Source organism: Schistocerca piceifrons, chromosome 1 (genome assembly GCF_021461385.2).
Source record: "Schistocerca piceifrons isolate TAMUIC-IGC-003096 chromosome 1, iqSchPice1.1, whole genome shotgun sequence".
Taxonomy (NCBI): Eukaryota; Metazoa; Arthropoda; class Insecta; order Orthoptera; family Acrididae; genus Schistocerca; species Schistocerca piceifrons.
The window spans coordinates 493,753,568-493,774,697 of record NC_060138.1 but is presented as its reverse complement, the minus strand read 5'-3'; the positions used below and the strand labels follow the sequence as shown (position 1 = coordinate 493,774,697).

At 49.6% G+C, this 21,130-nt stretch overlaps 1 protein-coding gene and 1 non-coding gene across 2 annotated transcripts; both read right to left on the bottom strand.

The window, feature by feature from the left end:
* Nucleotides 1–5,266: 5,266 nt before the first annotated feature.
* Nucleotides 5,267–19,918, bottom strand: LOC124741284 (calphotin-like). Its single transcript, XM_047248728.1, has 3 exons — nt 19,823–19,918; nt 18,059–19,076; nt 5,267–5,946 (listed from the first exon to the last, which is right to left on the bottom strand). Exons 1-3 carry the CDS (start codon nt 19,916–19,918, stop codon nt 5,267–5,269), a joined length of 1,794 nt encoding a protein of 597 aa, XP_047104684.1.
* On the bottom strand, nt 13,426–13,507 carry Trnal-cag. Its single transcript has one exon. It is a non-coding gene; the product is annotated as a tRNA-Leu (tRNA).
* Nucleotides 19,919–21,130: the final 1,212 nt, after the last annotated feature.

The following is a 21,130-nucleotide window of genomic DNA, read 5'->3' as shown; positions in this document are numbered from 1 at the left end:
CTCCACTTCCTTACGTAGCTCCTGCATCACAAGTCTACTGTTATGGGCGTTTAGTTGTCCAATGGTGATTTTTGTCATTTAGTTATTATGGAAAATATGTATGTATTCTGTCATTTGGCCAGGTCTTATTCCAGTCAAATGTGATACGTCCATTGGCTAGAACTGCTTGTACGTAAATGTCGTCCAAGTCAAATTTTTCCCCGCGTCTTTCAAAAAGTTTCTTGAGTAAGTCCCGCAGGGCTCCGAAGTCGGTGGGGAGATTCACTGACTTAAGCTGGATTCTGTCTACGGCCTCCATTACCGAGAAGGTGACTCTCCTACCATTTTCATGTCCCACCCGGACCACGTGTCTTAAGGCAGTGGTCAGGGTAGTCGGCTGCTCTAATCTCGCTAATTGCATGGTAAATTCAAGGTTTGGATAGACCCTGACTGGGTCGATGGGTGGCAATCTCACGACAGGATCTTTCGTGGCTAGTTCACTGGAGCTAGTTATTGTGTTCTCCTGTAGTGGTTGTTTTGTGTTTCTGTTCTCTTTCGTTGAGATTGCCACCGTCTCTGTTACAGGATGCCATTGCCGTTGATCTTTAGTCGGCGTTGTCCTCCGGCTTTGGGAGGAGGGAGACTTGACTATAAGAGGCTCAGTTTGAGTTCCTCTATCAGTTGTGGTGGATTGCGTTTGAGTACTCTCATCCTTTGTAGTGACTGAGGCGTCAGTGAGCGACCTCAAAAACATCTTAAAGGCACTTGCCCTCATGGCATCCCTCCTCCTTTTGTTCGGGGATTTTCTTTTGGTCATCCTGTGTACTTTGGCTTGTTCAGCCATAGTCTATCCTCGAGATTAACCTTTGCTCTAAGAGTCTGTAGGTGGGGCAATTCCGCCCAGTGGCGCCACAAGGTTTTTTGCCCCTTCTTTTACAAGGGATGCAGACTGTTGTAGCCCTACAATCTTTACGGACATGCCCGTCCTCGCCACATTTTGAGCAGGCCGACCCCCTGGTACAGTGCCTCAGAACGTGGTCGAGATCTCCACAGTTGTGGCAACGCGGTACCACAAGATAGTCACGTGTGTTTATGGCGTGAAAGCCGATGTAGAGTTTGCCCATTGTAGTTATCTTTTTCCACATTTGAGCAGAGACTTCTGCGACGTGGTGAACCACGTCACGGTCCCGAGGTCCTGTTTTAAATCTCAATTTAAAGTTTTCTTTAAATTCATCCTCTGTCATTTCTTCGAAATTTTGTGCCCTTACGGTTTCATGTATCTCCTCATTTGACATAATTGTCGGTACATCATGTAAGATGACCAAAGGGTTTCTTTTCCTCGGTGGCTCGCATTTGACCACCGAGTTTAGTTTAGCATTATTTAGTAATTTAACCTTGTCCTCTTCAGAGGCCACTTCTACTATTACAGAATTCCTGCTTGGTTTGACCTTATTTATTTTGATTTTATCTTTTATTGGATTTATTGTAGTGGTGAGTAGCTCCTGTATTTTTCTTACACTAGTGTCCTTACCGGGTAAGGTCCTTAGGAAGACCGTTGTGTCAGCTCTTTTTGTTACCTTTGTAATTGTATCCCTGGTTGTTTGTGGTTTTGGTGGCGCTTGTGCGACCACCCCTGCCCAGGTCTTGGCCGGTTGTTTCCTCAATCTTTCATTTTCCTTTTCTAATTCTTCAACACGGCCCTCGAGCTTGGCGTTTGCTGTGGCCCACGCCGCCAATTCATTTTTGATAGTTGTTAGTGCCGCCTGGCTGATTTTGCCATTTTTAATATTTTGCTCAAGGAGCAAGGTAATTCTATTGTGTCTTTGCAAGACGTTTTCCTCGTTTGCCTGTCCCGACTCGTCCTGGGGAGCAGGTACAGGCATCACAGAAGCTCGCGATAGCGCACTCGACTCACTCGTTTCTGGCGTCTCCATATTGAACGAGTGATAAAAGAGGTGGGAGCCCGTCTCTTGCCCCGGACCGGCTCCTCTGGCATGGGGGGGGGGGGGGGGGGGGGGACTTCTGCAGCTCGCCCACCGACCTCGCCCCTAGGACAAGGGCATTCCAGAACTGCCGGGTTCAGCGCGCCGTCGCCAGCGCACTGGTCCCCATCGATGGCCTCGTCATCGACGATTTCACTCGACGCTCCTCGGCAACTGCACCCCTCACTCCGGAGAGGCGGATGCACCTCTAGCCCTTCGCCGCCTACTTGCCCGAGTTTCCACCTGAAGGCCAAGGACCCACTCCTACTCAGGTGGTGGGTCGGTCCCCCAGTCGTTCGGCGGTCTGGGCCCATCTAACCTGGCCCAGGCGATGTCACCACCTCCTGGGTTTGGCAGAACACGCCCCGGTTACCCAGGGGCGCGGCGATGCACCCTTGCCGACTCGCGCCGTGATCCCACGCCGACAAACGAGGTCGCCGGCATGCAGAGCACCTGCTGGTCTGTGCCCTGCGAACAGAAAGGGACTGGTGTTCGGTCCCTCGACACAGCTCCCCCTGTGCCACGCACCCTTCGCTTTCGCATCGGGTTGGGTCGCAGCTCTCCCTTTTGTCGCAAGGCAGAATGCCGAGCTTAACATCTGGCACCACGGGAAAGCGGAAAGAGCCACTTGGGAAGGAGAGGCTATAAGAGACGCTTCACTTCCCCTGTGAGGACTGCCGCGGCACACCCGACTGGGAAGCGATACGCCCCAGTGCGAGCCTCCGTGCCTTACGGCGCGCCGGCAACGGGCGGGCCCGAGCCAAACGCGCCGTCAAGCGACTGACCTCACGCCAGAGGGAGAACTTGTGCGATGTGAACCAATTTTGATGCCACATGAAGATTAATAAACTCAACCCGTTGAAGTGTGTCCTGGCGGCGCAAGAGGTTCTGGCGGACATCGTTGCGGATGACGTGTAACAGGCGACGGAAATTCGTTGCCGCTGTGCGTGTGACCGTGGGGGTAAAGGTAATGCCCAGGTACCGGAAAGTCCGCACAAGCGGCAGGGGTGCCACTCCACCCTCCTTGAGGCCTCGTCCAATGTGCATTGCAGAAGATTTGGCGACATTCATGGCACTGCCAGCGACAGCCCCATAACGGGTAATCAATTCGAGGACTTCCCGAATCTCAGAGCCGGAGCGAATGAGGAGGAGGAGGTCATCAGCATATGCCCGACAGCGAAAAGTGTGTTGGCGTAGGGTGAGGCCAGAGAGCTTGGTCGTCAAGCCACCAATAAGGGGCTCAAGGGCAATGGCATACAGGAGGGTAGAGAGGGGGCACCCCTGCCGTATCGAACGGCATATAGGTACCGGCCCTGCTAAACGTCCATTGACTTGGACACGTGAACTGGCACTGTCGTAAAGACGCCGGATGACCTCGAGAAACGGAGGGGGGATGCCCATTCGGGCTGCCACCGAAAACAGGAAACGATGACGCACTTTATCGAAGGCGCCGTCGAAGTCTATAGCGACGACCGCTGCCCGGAGTCTGCAGGCCGCCGCTATCGCAATTAAGTCGCGGCATTCCCCTGTGGCAGTCTGTATGTTAACCTGTCCGCCAGGCGTCGTTTGCTCTGGCGAGAGGATATGAGAGAGTGTAGTTCGGAGCCACATTGCCAGTAAGCGCGCAAAAATCTTGTAATCGGTATTGAGTAGGGTGAGCGGTCTGTAACTCGTGACCATCGAACCTCGGGCTGGTTTGTGGACCGGTATAATGATGCCCTCAGCAAAGGTGGGTGGGATTGCTTGGTCAGATGTCATCAGTTCTTGATACATAGTTGTCCACCGTGGTGCCATGAGGTCCCGAAAGGTACGGTAAAACTCAATCGGTAAGCCGTCAAAGCCGGGGGATCTGTTGACTGCACCCTTGGCGATGGCGTGGTTGACTTCGTCTAGCGTGACCGGCACTGTCAAAGCATCCGCCTCCGTGTGGGGGAGGGTGCGCGTGACGTAATGCAAAATGGAGTCGTCTGCTGCAGTTTCAGCGTCTTCATCACTATAAGTACGACGGTAGTGTTCGACGAATGCGTGGACGATGTTAGTCTGAGTGGTCACCTGCGTTCCATGAGGCGTGGTCAGAGTGCTGATGATCTGCCGGCGACGCCTTCGTTTGTCGGACACTATATCATGCATGGATGGAATTTCTAAATCCGCGTGATCGTGGCGCCGCGTCCGTATCACGACCCCTTGCAGTTTCCGGCGTGCCAGCGCAATTATCTTCGCCTTAGTTCTTTGCCGTTCCAACTGGTTGTCCGGGGTTGGTGGTTGAGCATCCAGATCTCGGAGAATCGCGTAATAGAAGTCAACAGTGGTGCGATGCCAGTCGGCCATGTCCTTCCCGTATCTCATCAGTGTCCTCCGGATAGCCGGCCTGGCGCAGTCCAACCACCATGTCAATGTCGAGTGGTAGCGGGGAAGGCGTCGTTCGCAGGCTGTCCACGTTTCAGTGACTTGTTAGCGACACGCCAGGTCATGCAAGTGTGAGGTATTGAGTTTCCATGGCGCACGGCTGCGCCATACTGATTGCGGCGGAAGGAGGACCGTACAGATGTAAGCGCAATGGTCGGAAAAGGCCAGCGGCCATCGTTCGGCGCCCCGTATCGCAGATCTAAGAGTTTGTGAGACATATATCATGTCTAGGCGGCTTGCGGAATGACTTGTAAGAAAGGTATGGCCAGAAAGGTCGCCGTGTTGAACTTCCCAGGTATCGTGAAGCAGGAGGTCTCGCACCACTATACGTAGCTCCTGACATGTAGTATAGTGGGGAATCTGATCTTTAGGATGCAGAACGCAGTTAAAATCACCTCCTAGTAGGCAATGGTCATAACGCCCTAAAAACAGGGGAGCGATTTCCTCGGAATAAAACTGGGCTCTTTCATGCCGTCGGTCGGTGCCTGAGGGAGCGTAGACATTAATGATGCGTGTCCCCATGGCAGTGAGTGCCATGCCCCGAGCTGATGGAAGGAAGGCAACATCGGTCACAGAAATCCCGTGGCGGACGTAGATGGCCACCCCGCGGCCCATAGGATCACTCGCGGAGGCGTGGGCGGTATAGCCATTGATATCCGGGAGACTAGCCAAGTGAACTTCCTGCAGAAGGGCGAAATCAATATCCGAAGCCCAGAACATCTCCTGCATAAGGCGGATTTTCACCCTGGAACGGATGTTCTTGGTGTTGATGGTTGCTATCCGGTAGGCCTGGTGTCGGATTGCTGGAGGCTGGTCCACTCCGCCGTCCGCGCAAGGGTGTGGGCGTCGCAGCGGAACGTTATCCCGCTGGCCCGCAGGGGAGTCTGGGGAGAGTATGGTTAGTGGTGCGGCCGTGACGGCGCAGGGTACCGTAACGGGTCCTGCTCCTTGACCTCCTCCTCGTGCCACGCCGTGGAAGCGGAAACTGGTGTATCGTCCATTTTGTCTGCAGAAGATGTTGTAATTGTGCGTGGTGTAGTGTCGCCTGTGCTACGTTCATGATTTAGTTCAGCGTCAGCACGGTGCGCAGGCACACCGATAGATGCCTCCGCGCTCATAACGTCTTCGACAGCAGTAGCGGGTTCGGAGGCCTCGTGCTGGTCGACGGTTACCTCCTCCTCGACTTGTAACGTCTCCTCTTGGCCGGAAACGGTGCGACGTCTTCGCTTGCGACGTTTCGGGGAACGTTGTTTCCTTGTGCGACCCTCCGTGTCCGGCGACGCAAGGGAGTCGCGTCGTTCTGGCAGAAAGGCCGCTGTAGGAACGATGAGCGAGTCGATCTCCATCGTGTTTCCGAGGCCAGGGTCAGCGTCGGGTTGCGCCGGCATCTTCGGAGCGGCGTCGATGGCCGGCCGAGGCGGCGGGTCGTCCGAGGTGCTCTCCGTCGGTGTCGGGTCGGGCTCGTTGGTGGCGTCGTTTGTGGTGACCGGGCGACGTTGCAAAGCGGTAGGAGAAGCTAGAGCAGCGGCATAGGTCACCGGTAGCACCGTAGGTTGCGACGTGGGTGGTTCTTCGGCAGCTGGAAGTTGCGTAATACGCCGTTGTAGGCATTCGGATCTAAGGTGACCTTCTTTGCCGCACCCGGAACAGGTCCGAGGCTGGCCGTCGTATATAATTATTGCACGGCGTCCGCCGATCTGTAAGTAGGACGAGACGTGGCTTCGGAGATCTATAGTGACCTGTCGGACCCCGTTTAGGACAGGATACGTCCGAAACTGTGTCCACTTCTCCGCAGTGTGGCCATGGACTGTGCCGTATGGGCGTAGTGCCGCGACGACTTCCTCAGCAGGAAGTTCGAATGTCAATTCGAAAATGCGTATCGTTCGCATACCTAAGCCTGCGTGGTCGACGGTTACCTCCCCCACATTGCCATCAGCGTGACAGAAGCGGAGCCCCTGTTTGGTCTCACGTAGTATGCGCTCGCACGCCGCGTCGTTAATGATTTTCACATAGACCGTGCTGCTCACGATGGACAAATGTATGCCGATAATATCGGTCGCCGGGATCTTCACTTCCTCTCGCAGAAAACGCTCCACCTCGAGTGCTTTGGGTCGGGCATAATCGTTGCAGAAAGGAAATCGGAGTGTTGATTTACGGTAACGGTTCGCCATGGATCGTGCAAGGTAAGCCGGCACTTAAGCAACGGCCGTCAGAAAGTAAACAAGGCGAGCTCGCGCGCCGCACGAAGTCAACACGTACGCGTCCGCTCTGTTGCCCTGCCGAAGGCAGACTGAACCACTAGACGATCACGGCCACGGACGCGCCCGCGAAAGCAGCTGGCTGTAATGCAAGTGGCGATACACAGCAGAGCCTAGGCCAAGGTGTACGCCACAGCAGTGTGAGACACGGTCTCCATCACATGTATACGAGCAAATGAACGTGCCTGCGCTGTCAGGACACTAACTACAGTGGTTAGCTGCATTCACCTCCGTGGCAATGTCTTGCAGTCCCCCAAGCCTCTTGACTACAGGTATGTGGCTGGATAACAAGTGGATAGACGCTTCATCTCTCTCGCCGTCAGATGTTGCCGTGAATCATACTTAACGTAGCTTTCTGCACGCGTCAGCGTAGCGTCAGTCGAGCAACGTCGATAAGAGGAGCAACAAAAAAGCGGATTTCCGGTACCGGGAATCGAACCCGGGCCTCCTGGGTGAGAGCCAGGCATCGTAGCCACTTGCTTCCATCTTTTTTTTGTTTTTTTTTCTATCTACTTTTTTATCCATCCTTTTTCCCCAGCAATCAAATTTTTATTAACCACTTTTCTTTTCCTTTTATTTATTATTTATTTATTTTTTGTACTTTTAGGATGGTCAGGGCGTGGTACACGCCGCACTAGCAGTGGGGTCTGTTCACGGCACTGCCAGTGCGTCGAGGCCCAAACCCCTCCCACCCCTTTTTCATGTTCCCTGTTGGGTCATAGCACTAAGTGTGCAGAAATCAACACAATATTTCCATTCTCCGATGTAATGGTTCAAATGGCTCTGAGCACTATGGGACTCAACTGCTGTGGTCTTCAGTCCCCTAGAACTTAGATCTACTTAAAACCTAACTAACCTAAGGACATCACACACATCCATGTCCGAGGCAGGATTCGAACCTGCGACCGTAGCAGTCGCACGGTTCCGGACTGCGCGCCTAGAACCGCGAGACCACCGCGGCCGGCTCCTCGATGTAAGAAAGGCAAAGAAAACTCTTCTCTGAGTAGAAACTGAACACTAATAAAAAAAAAACTTAACAGTTCTTCTCGAATCACACAGATAATGGTAGTCGAACACGAGTAATTTTGAATTTTGAACAAAATCTTTTGAAAAAAAAAATGTTCCGGAAGCAAGGTAATAGTAAATAATAATAAGAAACCAAGTGACTTTTAATTTTCTTCTGTTCGTTCTCGTTCAAGGTGTTGTAGTGGTTCCACATATTTAACCAACACCCATTCTTTCAAAAATGATCTTCAGCGTGTTGGCGTAGTGCTTCTTGTGGTTGCGATACGTGCTGATTTTTGCATATTCACACTTCATGTAAACGCGGAATTCTATCTCATTGTCCGACCCAAGCGTGTGGATGACATAACTAACATATTTTCCCAGTAACCAGCTAATGGCGTTGGTTTTTAATTTCGGAAAGTATGTCACGTCTGGTCTCAGGAGGAGCGATGGCGTTATATATTCCGTAGAGGATCTGGTGAGAAAGGCGATTTGTTGCCTGATCCAATTCCAGTTATGCACATTGCCACCACAGGTGAATCTGTGGCTGAGTGTATCCACCAGATTGCATTTTCCATAAAGGTGTGTCTGGTTTAAACCGATCCCATATAGTCTCCCGTTGGTGCTGATGACATTATTAACTGTTTTATACCATGCGGAAATAGCGTCTGTAGACAGCCCGGCATAGTTGATGTTCCGCCATACAGCTTTCCAGTCACAATTTGGGAATTTCGTTTCAATTTTGTTTCTACCCTCATTTAACTTCCTTTCAAGTATGATGTCGCGCGCTGTGATACGTGTGTTGCTTCTCATTTCGTCACTAAGATAACTTGCTTCGAGGAAAAAGTTCCTCACATACTGCAGACGGGCATTAATCCTTCGCACATCGATCGGTGCTTGCAGGTTATGGGGTGTCACAGCCTCAAAGAGCTTCGCGATTATACATTGTGGAAGTTCTCTGAGTATATGGAAAGTCCGTTTGAGGAACAGAGCAGACGCTTTATTGCGAATATCCACCAAACCGAGGCCCCCGTTTCTGCATTCAGTATAACGGTAGTCGCACCAACCCTGAATATGTCTCCTCGTCATAAATAATTGGTAACAGTGGACATGATCCCTTTCTCTAATTTAATCCCGTCTTCGGCCATCCTGATTTAGGTTTTCCGTGATTTCCCTAAATCGCTTCAGGCAAATGCCGGGATGGTTCCTTTGAAAGGGCACGGCCGATTTCCTTCCCAATCCTTCTCTCACCCGAGCTTGCGCTCCGTCTCTAATGACCTCGTTGTCGACGGGACGTTAAACACTACTCTCCTCCTCCTCCCTTTCGCTAATAGTTTAGGGATTGGAAATACCTGCGCAGTGAAGTACGCTTTAGGCAAAACGCAGGAGTTGATAAATCTGACTTTTTGCACCAGGCCCATAGTTCGATGGATGTTCTCCATTACAGCACCATGAACTTTCCTCCTAGTTTCCGTCCAGTTAAAAGCAGCCATCCTCATCGGACATGCCATTAAGGTTATTCCCAAAGTTTTATGTTTGTTGTCTTGTTTTGCCCATGCCAGTCGAAGGTGATCTAGGCCCCGCAGATTCAATATTTTACTTTTGTTTTCATTTGCTGTCGCTCCCGACGCTAGACAATACCTTTGGATTTCTCTTTCCAGTGTAACTGTCTCCTCCTTATTTCTTATTACAACGCCCACGTCATCAGCATAAGCTCGTATGACAGTTTTCTCACCACTCAATGTTATGCCTGGGCTCTAAAGACACAGAAAATAAAAACATAGATAAGGGACTGCCCTGTGGAACCCCTCGCCTTATCTGTATGGGTTTAGATGTTTGGCCATTGATTGCTATTTTCGCATTTATACCTGTTGCAATATTCCTTAGCATGTTCACAATCTGGGGGTGGAAAGCCATTCTTGACAGCGTCGCAAAGAGGTATCTATGACTAACGCGGTGAAAAGTTTAGTTGAAATCTATAAAGATTAACGCACATTTTATACTTGTCACTGAGGTAATTGCAATGACGTCTCTGTATGCAGATAGACTTTCGAATATCGTTCTGGTCGGAGAACAAGATTGATGATGACTCAATACTTTGTTGGAAAAGGCAGAGAGTCTTTCGTTGATAATACGCGAAATTATTTTGTAATCAGAATTTAGTAGCGAAAGAGGCCGAAAATTGTTTAAGTTGGTTTTGCCTTTACTCTTAGGAATCGGTACTATTTTACTTTCCTTAAACTCTGCAGGGACCGGTTTTCCGTCCAGGACCTCATTTGCCATGGAAGTGATCTTGTCCCCAATTATAGACCAGTAGCGGGCATAAAACTCCACAGGGAGGCCATCAAGTACCGCAGATTTTTTGAGAGGTGAGTTACGCACTGCCTCATGCACTTCATCTTTAGTAATAGGTGACAGGATGTCAGCGTTGTCTGTTCCCGACAATTGTGGACCTAAAATAGTGAGAAAGTCCTCGAGAGCTGCATCTTCCACTGTGGTAGGGGCATATAAGGTTTCATAGTACCTGTGGACTTCGTCCAGTATTTCTTTCTGGCATGTGAGCCTCGTACCAGTATGCGTCTGGACTTCACCAATAAAAGTTAGACGTCTGTTTTTAGCATGCCGCACCAAGTGATACAGAGAAGCTGTTTCATCTGCTACGACTGATGCGGCATTCGATTTAATTTTTAGTCCCTCCATCTGTTGCCGTTTAATGCTTAATAACTTGGCTTTTATTTTTTTGATATCATTCAGACGAATTACGTCATCATGAGCCTGTTGATATAAGTCTCTTAAAACTTTATAATAAAACTCCATTGTATTCCTCAACTCCCTGTGCCTCGCTGCACTATACTGCATGACAACTTTCCGCAGCCTTGGTTTAGCCCTACTAGTCTACCAGTCAATGACTGTTGGGTGCTTGTCTACCGTGCGGAGGCACATAGTCCACGCTACTCTTATTTCCTGTTCCAGTTCTTCGTCAGTTAAAACAGAGATATTTAAATTCCATTGGCCTCTGAATCGTCGGGTTGGCTGTACACTTAAATTAAAGCAAGTTAGAAGTGTACAGTGATCGCTAAAATACACGGGAATAGTTTCAACGTTTAATAAATAATTTTTCAAATTTGGTGACACGTAAATTCTATCTAGTCTGCTGTGGGAGTGGCTGGTTATATACGTGAACCCGACTGACGTCGGGTGCTGAAGTTGCCACACATCCTTAAGGTGCAGATCACTTACTAACTTTTTTAACTGTGGCGAGTAGTTGAAGTTGGGTTGTTGATCTTTCAGGTTTAAAACACAGTGAAAATCTCCACCTAGTATAAGAGAACACGGATTTTTCCTCAATAAATAAATCAGTTCATCTTGAAAAAACTTCGCACGATCCAATTTGTGGGAATTTCCTGATGGGGCGTAAAGGTTAAGCACTGTCACATCGAATATTTTTATGCCTATGGCTCTTCCTGATTCTAGTCGTTCGATTTCAGTCACCGGAATGCCTTCCCTTATAAGAATGGCTGTACCGATATTGGCTTCCGTAGAAACATTAACAATTTCAAAAAAGCCTGGGATCCGAAATTCCGTCATCGCAACTTCTTGTAGCAACGCGATATCTGTCCCGGACTGGTACAAGAATTCTTTTAGTGCTGCCAATTTCAAGGGTGACTGTATTTTATTAATGTTAATAGTAGTAATGCTATAAGCTTGCATAACAGACATACCATAAGAAGCTATCTGGGATGAGGATCGGTGTGATTATAGCATCAACGTGCTTCCCCACAAGGCACGATCTTTACAAGCTGTGTGCCCATTACATGTACTAAATTCCTAGAAAAATTTGCACTGCTTTTAAACAAAGAGCTTGAGAAGAAAAGTATCCTGAAATCCCGACAATGCATTGCTATAAGTCACTGTGGCCATTCTCTTTCTCCTCGTCGGTGTTGGCCCTGATGACTTCATGTTTAATATTCTTTTTCTTGATGTCATTCTTCTCTGGTGTGGCTTTCGCTTGATGACGCGTGACAGCAAGACCCGGTGTCGGTCGCTGCCGCCGGCGGTGGTTTAATGGGGCAACGACCGTGGCTTGCGAGTCGTCAATATTTGGTTCCGGCGTGGTGTCTGTTGTGCTGTCTTGCTGGCGAGGCGGTGATGCTTGTTTATTTCCTCCTTCGGCGCGGCGTTGCGCTTCGGAATCAGCAGGTTGTTTACTTGGTACTTCCTCGTACTGTTCGCACTGTATGGGCTGTGCACTTGATGCGGTTATTTCAGTCGTGACCCCAGGCTCAGGGTCACATTTCCGTGAAAGGTCACTACCGGCTGCGTCACTATTTGTTCGTGGCGGTATAAGTCCTTGTGCGGAAGTGGGAGCCACATCGACCTGCATTCCATCTCCTTTTTCCACTTCCAACAGATCTTCAGGACTGGGCTTCGGCCTCCTGGCAACGGGTGTTTCACAGGAAGAGTCCTCATTAACATTTTTTTCAGTGTCCTCTAGAGGACGCTTTTTAGTGGAATCTCGCTGTCACGGGACGGAATTTCAGCAGTTAATGCAGGTTTTAAAGACGGAAAGTCATTAACATTAAGTACAACATTTTCAGAGGTAGTAACAGGATCCACGACAGCCGCCGGCTCTGTTGTATTACTGGCTGGCAACAAATCGTTGAGTGTTAATTTCCGGCGTTGCGTAAGGTTATTTGTTAGCACAAACACACGGCGAGGGCAGTCCTGACGGAGGTGACCAGACTCGTTACATACATGACATGTAGGGGTTTGCCCTGAGTACATAACATGCGCCTTGTGCCCGTCAACAAAGATGTGGGAGGGAATGTTTGCCTTCACTTCCATCTCCACGGAGCGAATGCCGTTAAAGCACTGCAGCTTGAAATGCGAAGCCCACCTTTCGTTGACTATTTGCCTGACAACCCCATATTTTGAAAGGACATCTTTTATTTTCGAGTTGTCTACTTCTATGGGAATATTCGAAACCCTAACATTCCTAATTACAGACTCGGAATTCCGGAGTTTTACAGTACTTTTAGTACCATCACGGTGTATAAATTCCGTTTCATAACCAAATTTTGCCAGAAAGCGGTCTACACTCACGGAATCGTTAAACTTTACAAAAATGCAGTATTCATCAGAGTCTAGCTGCATGGTACGAACAGATTCAGAATGAAGGCCAATTACCTCGGTAATCCAGTCGTGTATTTCAAGTGCAGGGGGCTGCACTCGACGGGTGTACTTGTCGAAGGTGAAAATCACGGTGTTTTTTCTCACGGAGTTTGCCATGGTGTTCTGCAGCGAAGAAATCTCGGACAACGCCGAAATCCCAACAGCACTACGTAGAAAGATGACACGACGAAGACAAAATGCTCAATTGATAACGCTTAATTCACGTGCAAAACGTCAATAAACGAGCAGGAAACTCGAAAACACTGGCGTAAACACTGAACGTTCACGGAGCAAACTTGAGGAGCGTGCGACCGCTGCGACAGCTACAGCCAGACTGAGCCACTAGACCACACCGAATAACGACGGCAGTGCTCTTCCAGCGAACGCAGCAACCACGCACGGTTAACTGACGACAACTGTAAAAAATCCAATCTCTCACGTTATAGAACGGCGTGCTTCCGACGAATTTCGTGGAGACGAACGCCAGCAATGATAAGAGCAAAAGGCGCCTACAAATCCTGTCGTTGCACCACGCACTGTTCTACGGCAATTCACGAAGCAGAAGCTGTTTTCTTTGCAGGCAAGAAGTGCAGCCGTCTTCGACACAGGAAACATTACACGTTTGGCAGCTGTGGGAATCGAACCCACGCCTCCGAAGAGACTGGTGCCTGAAACCAGCGCCTTAGACCGCTCGGCCACGCTACCTACACAACACGCGCGTCACAAGAGCTGCGTCCTACCCCACGAGAACACACCGCAGCGGCACAAAAATGAGACGTAAAAATTGGCAACTTTTTTTTTTAACACACAGCAGCGGCACAAAAATGAGACGTAAAAATTGGCAACGTTTTTTTTTCTTTTTTTTATTTTTTATTTTTTGGGCCTCCCATCTCCCCTTATAGCCCGTCCTTTCACTCTCCAAATAACGCCTTCGTCGGCGAGCTTCTCTGCGATAGTTAGTGCTGGTGCCAGATGTAACTGAAACGAAAACGAACGTTGACCAAAGAAGGTTGCAAAGTAAGCCTCCTTCCTCTGAGGCATACCTTGTGAGAAGGGAAAACAGAAATGTATGCATCTTCACAGATTTAGGGTAATCGTATGAAGGCTTCGTGAAGTGGGAAAACAGAAAGAAAAAATATATATAACCTTCTGGAAGGAGTCAAAGAAAAGACCAGTCAGCACACAAAGCAAAACGCCATCCAGCAATGGAGAAATTATTAAACACGGACGTACACCGTGGAGAAAAGTGGAGCGGTGATCACTCCGAAGAAACGAGAAAGAAAAGTAAAATAATGCAATTCAATAAGGAGAAACACACCAGCAATCCTAACCGAAGTAAAATCGATGAAACACAAAGAAATGTCCACATAAAAAATAAGGGAACACTTTCATGCAACGCCTCTCCTCGGCATCACGATCCCAAACCAGTACATGGCCGAGTGGGAAACAATGAAAAAATTAAGAAAGGTAAAACAAAAAAAATCCTCGCATAACGAGGCAAGTCTCAAGGGAGAAATGTCTCCCGTTTACGTTACATTTTTCGTATCTGGTACTGAATATACGTTCATCGCAAGACGAATTCTCTCACTATCACGTCACAGTTTTAAGCAGGAAAGTGTAAATGTAATTAAGTCGACATCGGTAAATGAGCAAAAGCATGAGCCAAGGCGACATGCAAAAAACGTGTGTAGGAAGGACGGGTGTGGCGATGTTTTTCCAAACTGTTTGCCAGTCAGCGTGTGGGATGCGGTACTCCCACTTGTTCCTGGCCGGTGATCCCCGCAGAGCAGGATAATGTCGCCGACACGGCCTCCCCTGAACTTGTGCTAAATACCACGCTTTAGCTAAGATGGTAGAATTTATAAGCTGCACCTTACCGTACAGCGGCAAATGCCGGGCCGCATGAATTTTTACGACCACCCTAATTTTGTGTAAGGTGGGGCGCCAATTGAGAGCCTCCATGCGCTGAGGATTATCAGACAACATGACACCCAGGACTTTGTGCTGCTGCACAACACTGAACCAATTACGACGCACATGGCTCATCCGAGGAGTAGGGGGGAGCAAAACGGTCTTGTGAACATTCACAATTGCCCCCGTCGCCTTCTCAAATTGCCGGAGAACAGAGTACAGGGTATCGACATCGGCCGGCCGACCCAAGAACACCCCAAGATCGTCGGCATAAGCCCGGCAAGTAAGACGATCGTCCCCGAGCTGGATCCTCGGACACTCCTGGCAGATATACCGCAGCAGCGGGTCGAGCGCCAAAGCGTAAAGTGTCATAGATAATGGGCAACCCTGTCTAACCGAGCGAGTAAGACGTATAGGTGGACTGAGGGACCCATTGACGATGACACTCGACGTGGCATTGCGTAAAAAACCCTGAACCATGTGGGTAAACTTACGGCCAAACCCCATGGCAACCATCACACGGCGTAAATAGGCATGGCCAACCTTGTCAAACGCATTCCGGAAATCGACCAACATAATCGCTGCCGACCGAATCCTGTTGCCGCGTACAAAACCGATACAGTCCCTATAGGCCAGAACGGCATCAAAAATATTCCTGTCACGCACAGCACACGTCTGATGTTCACTGATAACGCGCGGCATGACTTGCCGCAGTCTGTGCGCGACGCACCTCGCCATGATCTTATAATCCGCGTTCAACAGAGTGATCGGTCGAACAGTGTGTATATTCGGCGTCGCATTCGATTTCAGAATGAGCGGTATGCATCCCACAGCAAATTCCGGTGGTAGAGGAGCGCCATTAAGAACTTCATTGGCGATTGCAGTTAAAGTATCGCGTAAAAGGTTAAAAAACTGCAAATAAAATTCAGCGGGAATGCCGTCCATTCCGGGGGATTTCCCCCTAGGACTTCGTTTGACAGATTCATGCAAGTTGTCGGACGTAAAAGCCTCACTGATATGGACGCGGTCTGTGCGACGTAAAACATGAGGAATCCCCTGTAGAAGACGACGCAGCGCAGGGGGGTCGACATCAACATCTTGAAAGAGAGACTCAAAATGTGCGTGGATTTCATTCTCAATCGTCACCCTGTCGGAAGTCTTTGTTCCATCCCGAGTGACCCACGCATCAAAGGCCAATCGTTCGCGCATCTTCCGCTCTCTGTTGAGATGATATATAGAGAGGGGCTCCCCGTCCACGGCACCCACAGGCTGGCTCCGTGTAACTGGCCCTCTACTCTTCCTCTGCAGATCGGTCAAGAGTTCTGCCTTAAATTGATTGAAAACGGGAAGAAAATGCGGCTGGGCCGTGACCTGTCGGGCGAGGTCCTTCAAACAGCTCTGATAAAATTGTGACGTCGAGCGACGCCAGTGCGCTGCTTCGAGGCTAAAATTAATTAAAAATGTCCTGACTGCAGGTTTCGCAGTGCCAACCCACCACGAGGACGCTACTGTCATCGGCTTTAGTGTGCAAAATTTTGTGCCACATATCAGCAAAGGACTGCGTAAAACGGGAGTCGGCTAGCGAGCTGCAGTTAAACTTCCATAGATTTTTGCGAGAGGAAGGCCTAGAAAGTGGAAGGGAAAGTTCACAATAATAACTGCAGTGATCGGAAAAAATAACTGGCCTGATTTCAGACCGAGTTATCGGGGTTGTCAGTGACGATGACACATTAATCCGATCGAGCCGGCTGTGTCCCGTTGCATAAAAGTAGGTATATTGGGTGTCAAGCGGGTGGAGCATTCGCCACGTGTCCTTGAGATTAAAGCTGGTGAGGAGCTTACGGAGATCCTGACACTTGTTGGGGCGCGGCTCCTGGTCGCGATCATCAGTGACCGCATTAAAATCACCGCCTTAAATTAAATGAGCGGAGTTCCGGTGCAAAACCTCGCACAGCTCCTGACCATAAAAGAGCCGCCGCGCCGCGTAGTCGCTGCCGGAAGGAGCGTAAACATTAACAAACACGACGCCTTCAATAGTGCACGCAATAGCGCGGCCATTAGGCAGACACTCAATATCCGTGACAGTGAGTCCGGGACAGACTAAAATAGCAGTGCCGGTAACATCGGCTGACACCACATTATCCACAATAATCGGTTAGAAGCATCAGAGCCTCACGTGTCACTTTTTGCAAAAAGGCGACATGGCAACGGGTTTCACATAGAAGAGTTTTTAAGGCAGAGACCTTATGCGGACTACGCATTTTGTTGACATTAACGGTAAGAATGTGCCACCGACGCGTATCAAGAACCATGCACAACGCGAGGAACAACAAACGCTTTGTACACAAGAAGCGAGGCAGTAGCGCTGCTAAGATGACACGTGTTGTGGGCAAGATCGGCGACGAGAATGATCCACCGCAGGCTATCGAACACCAGGCACAGTTAAAACACCAACAATTGATCACATACAATAAGTGGTGGCGCGGCACAGCTAGGACGACGCAGTTGATCCACAGGAGCGGTGAAAACAAACCGCCGATGCCGTACACAAATATAATTCACAGGTCACAAAGTGGCACAACGAAAGGTCATGTGCGCCGCCAAACGACGCATGCAGTTGACAGCGTCGGTAAAAGTAGCCCCCAAGATGTGTCAGACATGGGACGTAGGTGAAATAGTAAGAGAAATGTGCAGAACAAAAATGCATGTGCGCCGGCAATACTATTCTACGCAGTTCGTTGGCATGAACGGTTAGACTTTGCCTCCGACGGGTGGCACACACCATACACAGTGAAATACAATAATTAAGAAATAAATAAATTTGCACAAAGATGCATGCACGTGCGCTGCCAAGACTATTCAGATTGTTTGCATTCACACTGAAAATGTGTCTGCAACGGATGACACACATCGTACGCAGGAAGATGTGCACAACAAAAGCGTCAAGTTCGCCGGTAAGACGACGCATTGTGTTGAGAGTAACGGGGAAAACACACAACCTACGCGTGTAAGACCCAATACACAGTTAAAATACACAAGAACATTAAAAACGACTGGGAAAGCACCTGTGTTTTCGAAACGACCGAAGGTACTGGCAGTAACGACTAAAATGTGCCTCCGACGAGTGGCGGACACTAGACAAATTTAAAACACACAATAAGTAAATGTACACAACGAGGGGTGCAGTCTGGCTGCCAGAACTACGCTTTTGAGTGACAGCAACGGTTTAAACGTGCAACAGACGGGTATCACACACCATCCACGATTAAAGGCCACAAGAAACAATTTTAGATAACGATGGATACATTCACGCTGCCAAGCAATGAGCAAAGTCACTTTACGTACCGGCGCCAGTCACATCTTCCACCTCCACGTCCGCCGCCCAGTAACACTTTGCACTAGAAAACACGGGGGGCTGAACCACCTCCGTGTCCATACGAACAGTGGCACCGGAAGAAGCCGCCGTGGCAGGTCCAGCGCCGGCGGCAGAATCAGATCCAGAATCCTGGGAGAGCGGCCGGATGCGACGGCAATGAGAGTCGTCCGATTTACGTTTGCCTACCAATTGTGCAGGCGACACGCTCGAAGCAACGTCCATTGCCGTGCCGCTTGCCACGACAGGGTCCGTTTGAGTGAGTAAAACCTTGAGGTGACGAACTTTCTCGTCCCTCCTGGACTCCGCGGAACTCACCGACGCCTCAGGTTGACTGTAAGCGGCAGGCCGCTGCCGACAGCGATCGGAAGCTGACGCCTGACGCCAGTCAACAGCCGCGCGCTGCGAGGCCCGTTGCAATTTTTTCTGTTTAGAGGTGGACTTGTAGGGTGGGACGCAAGTCACCACCGGGGACGGCGTTCGCGCCTTACGAGAAGAAACACCCGAAATACTAGCGCTACGAATGCGGGTAACGTTGTCAGCCCTCTCAGTCGGCCTTTCCCGACGCGGTTTGGGTTCCGCGGGGGCGTCATTACGCCCCTCACGGTCGACAACAACGGTGGCAACAGCAGACACAGTCTCAGGCACAACAGAGGGAGCAGCCTCTGGAACGGGTTCCGATACGGACAGCGTTACAGCTGCCGGTGCGGGGTCAGACACAATCGGTAGCCCAATTCTATTAACAGCCGGCGGATCAGGCACGGGGGCCGCTACATTCACAGGCAAAGAAATCAAAGGCAACGCCGGGGAGCTATCAGCAACAAGAACGGAAGGTGTTACGTCCATCGCAACAGCTGCGGTTGCAATCTCAGGATCAGACACACGACTCGCACGTGCGGGGGAGGGGCGAAGCGCGACCGCCGCCCACGTCACCTCGTCCTGACCGTCTGTCCGTGGTAATTGCACAGGGCGACTACGTTTCGGACAGTCCTGTCGAAGATGTCCGGTACCATTACAAAAATAACAGGTCGCCGGTTGGCCGCTATAAGTGATAAAGCCCCGATGGCCAGCAACAAAAACAAAGGACGGTATATGCTGTCGGACAATCATGCGGACACTTCGAACACTATTCTCAACATCATAATAATATGCTGACGACCATTTCTCTTTTACGACCGAAAGCACTGTCCTGTACGGAAGTAAACTACGAGAAATAGTTTCGTTCTGCACTTCAAACGGCAAGTTAAATACGTGAACAGTACGGATACCATAACCCGCGTTTGACAGCACAACATCACTTATAGTTCCATCAAGGTCCTTAATTTTGCGTACACCATCATTCACGTTAACTAACGTTTCACACATATCGGAAGAAGACAGTTTCAGAAATAACGAATTGAGGAACGCGTCAAGTTAAACGCCAAGGACAAGACTTTTCGGCAATTGTAGGTCGTTTTAAACCCATTCGTGAATTTCGAAAGCAGTAGGCCTACGCACGGATCTGTCAAAGGCGCACTGAATATTGTTCTGACGATTTTTAGAATTGTCCAGATCCATTGTACTCACTGAATGAAGAAACCAAAGAAGAAACAGCGCCGAGAAGCACACGCCGCCGACCGCGAACCGCACGTAAACACTGCCCGACACGCCGCAGCGAGCGCGCCATGTTCACGGGCTCACGACTCCGAAGAGACTGGTGCCTTAAACCAATTCCTTAGATAGCTCAGCCACGCTACCTGCGCTGTTGCAAGCGCCAGTGTTCCTAGCTTCTGGAAAAACAGTGCACGCCACAGCTTCCTGTTCTGCTGCGACTCGCAACTCATCCGCCGCATCTCAAACAACTGCCCTTTTCGACTATAGATTAAGCTCTCAGGCAGTTGCCCGCGCCCTGGGACGGCGGCATTACCTGTTGATAACGGAATTGTGGTGCAAACTGCGGCCAGTAGAACATGAGTGAAAAATCAAGAGGGCATTGTGATTTCCAACACTTGTGTACTATCATCATTGCAGCGACTGCATGACATCAATTTTTCAAAATTGCCGTGATCAGGATTCGAACCTGTGTTATTGTGGCCTCAACGCAATGTCCTAACCACTTTTTTTTTTCATTTTGTTCGTTATTGATCGTTGTGTTCTGTCGTTGCGGACGTCGCAAGACATCCAGTTCAAGTTCGGTGGGTGATCCTTCCACTCAGTTTTTTTATTACAGAGGCCAACCGGCTCTCTGACCGAACACGCTGAGCTACCGTGCCGGCTAACCACTAGACGATCACGGCTACGGAGACACCGACGAACGCAGCTGTCGGGAGCAAAGCTCAGCCCACTGTGTCTCGTCACAGCTGTCACACGCGGTCTCCATCATCTGTATACGGCCAAACGAACGTGCGTGCACTGTTAGAACGCCGACCAGAGTGATAGCTGCATTGACCTCCCTGGCAATGTCTTGCAGTCGTCCGAGCCTGTTGACTACAGGTACTCGTATGTACCTCGATAAGAAGTGGACAGACGTCGCATCTCTCTCGACGTCAGGTGCAGCTGCGAATGGTACTTAATGTAGTTTTCTGCAAGCGTCAGCGGAGCGTCAGTCGAGCAAAGTCGCGTAAGAGGAGCAACAAAAATGCCGGATACCGGTATCGGGAATCGAACACGAGCCCCCTGGGGGAGAGCCAGGAACCCCAGCCACCAGACCACACCGGCACTTTTTTTTTTTTAAATAAAACACCCCTCGCTTCCTGAGTTGTGCAATTGAAACTGAGAGAAAATGATGAATAGCCTCTCCTGGCTAAGTGTTCTTGCAACAGTAGGACTATGCTTGATTCTAGGATAGTCGGTCACAGGAATTAAATTAATGTATAATCCGAAATAAGAAATATATAAAAAGTAGTTCATGAAGGATTAATCGAGTAAAAACTGATTTTGAACCTCAAAGAGGTATCTGTAATTAAAATTATAAAGGAATAAATGGCGCACAACTCGTAGGTCCTAGTACCCTCACACAAAGTGAAACATTCTCCATGTAGTAAGCAAGCATTACTTGTTCAGGG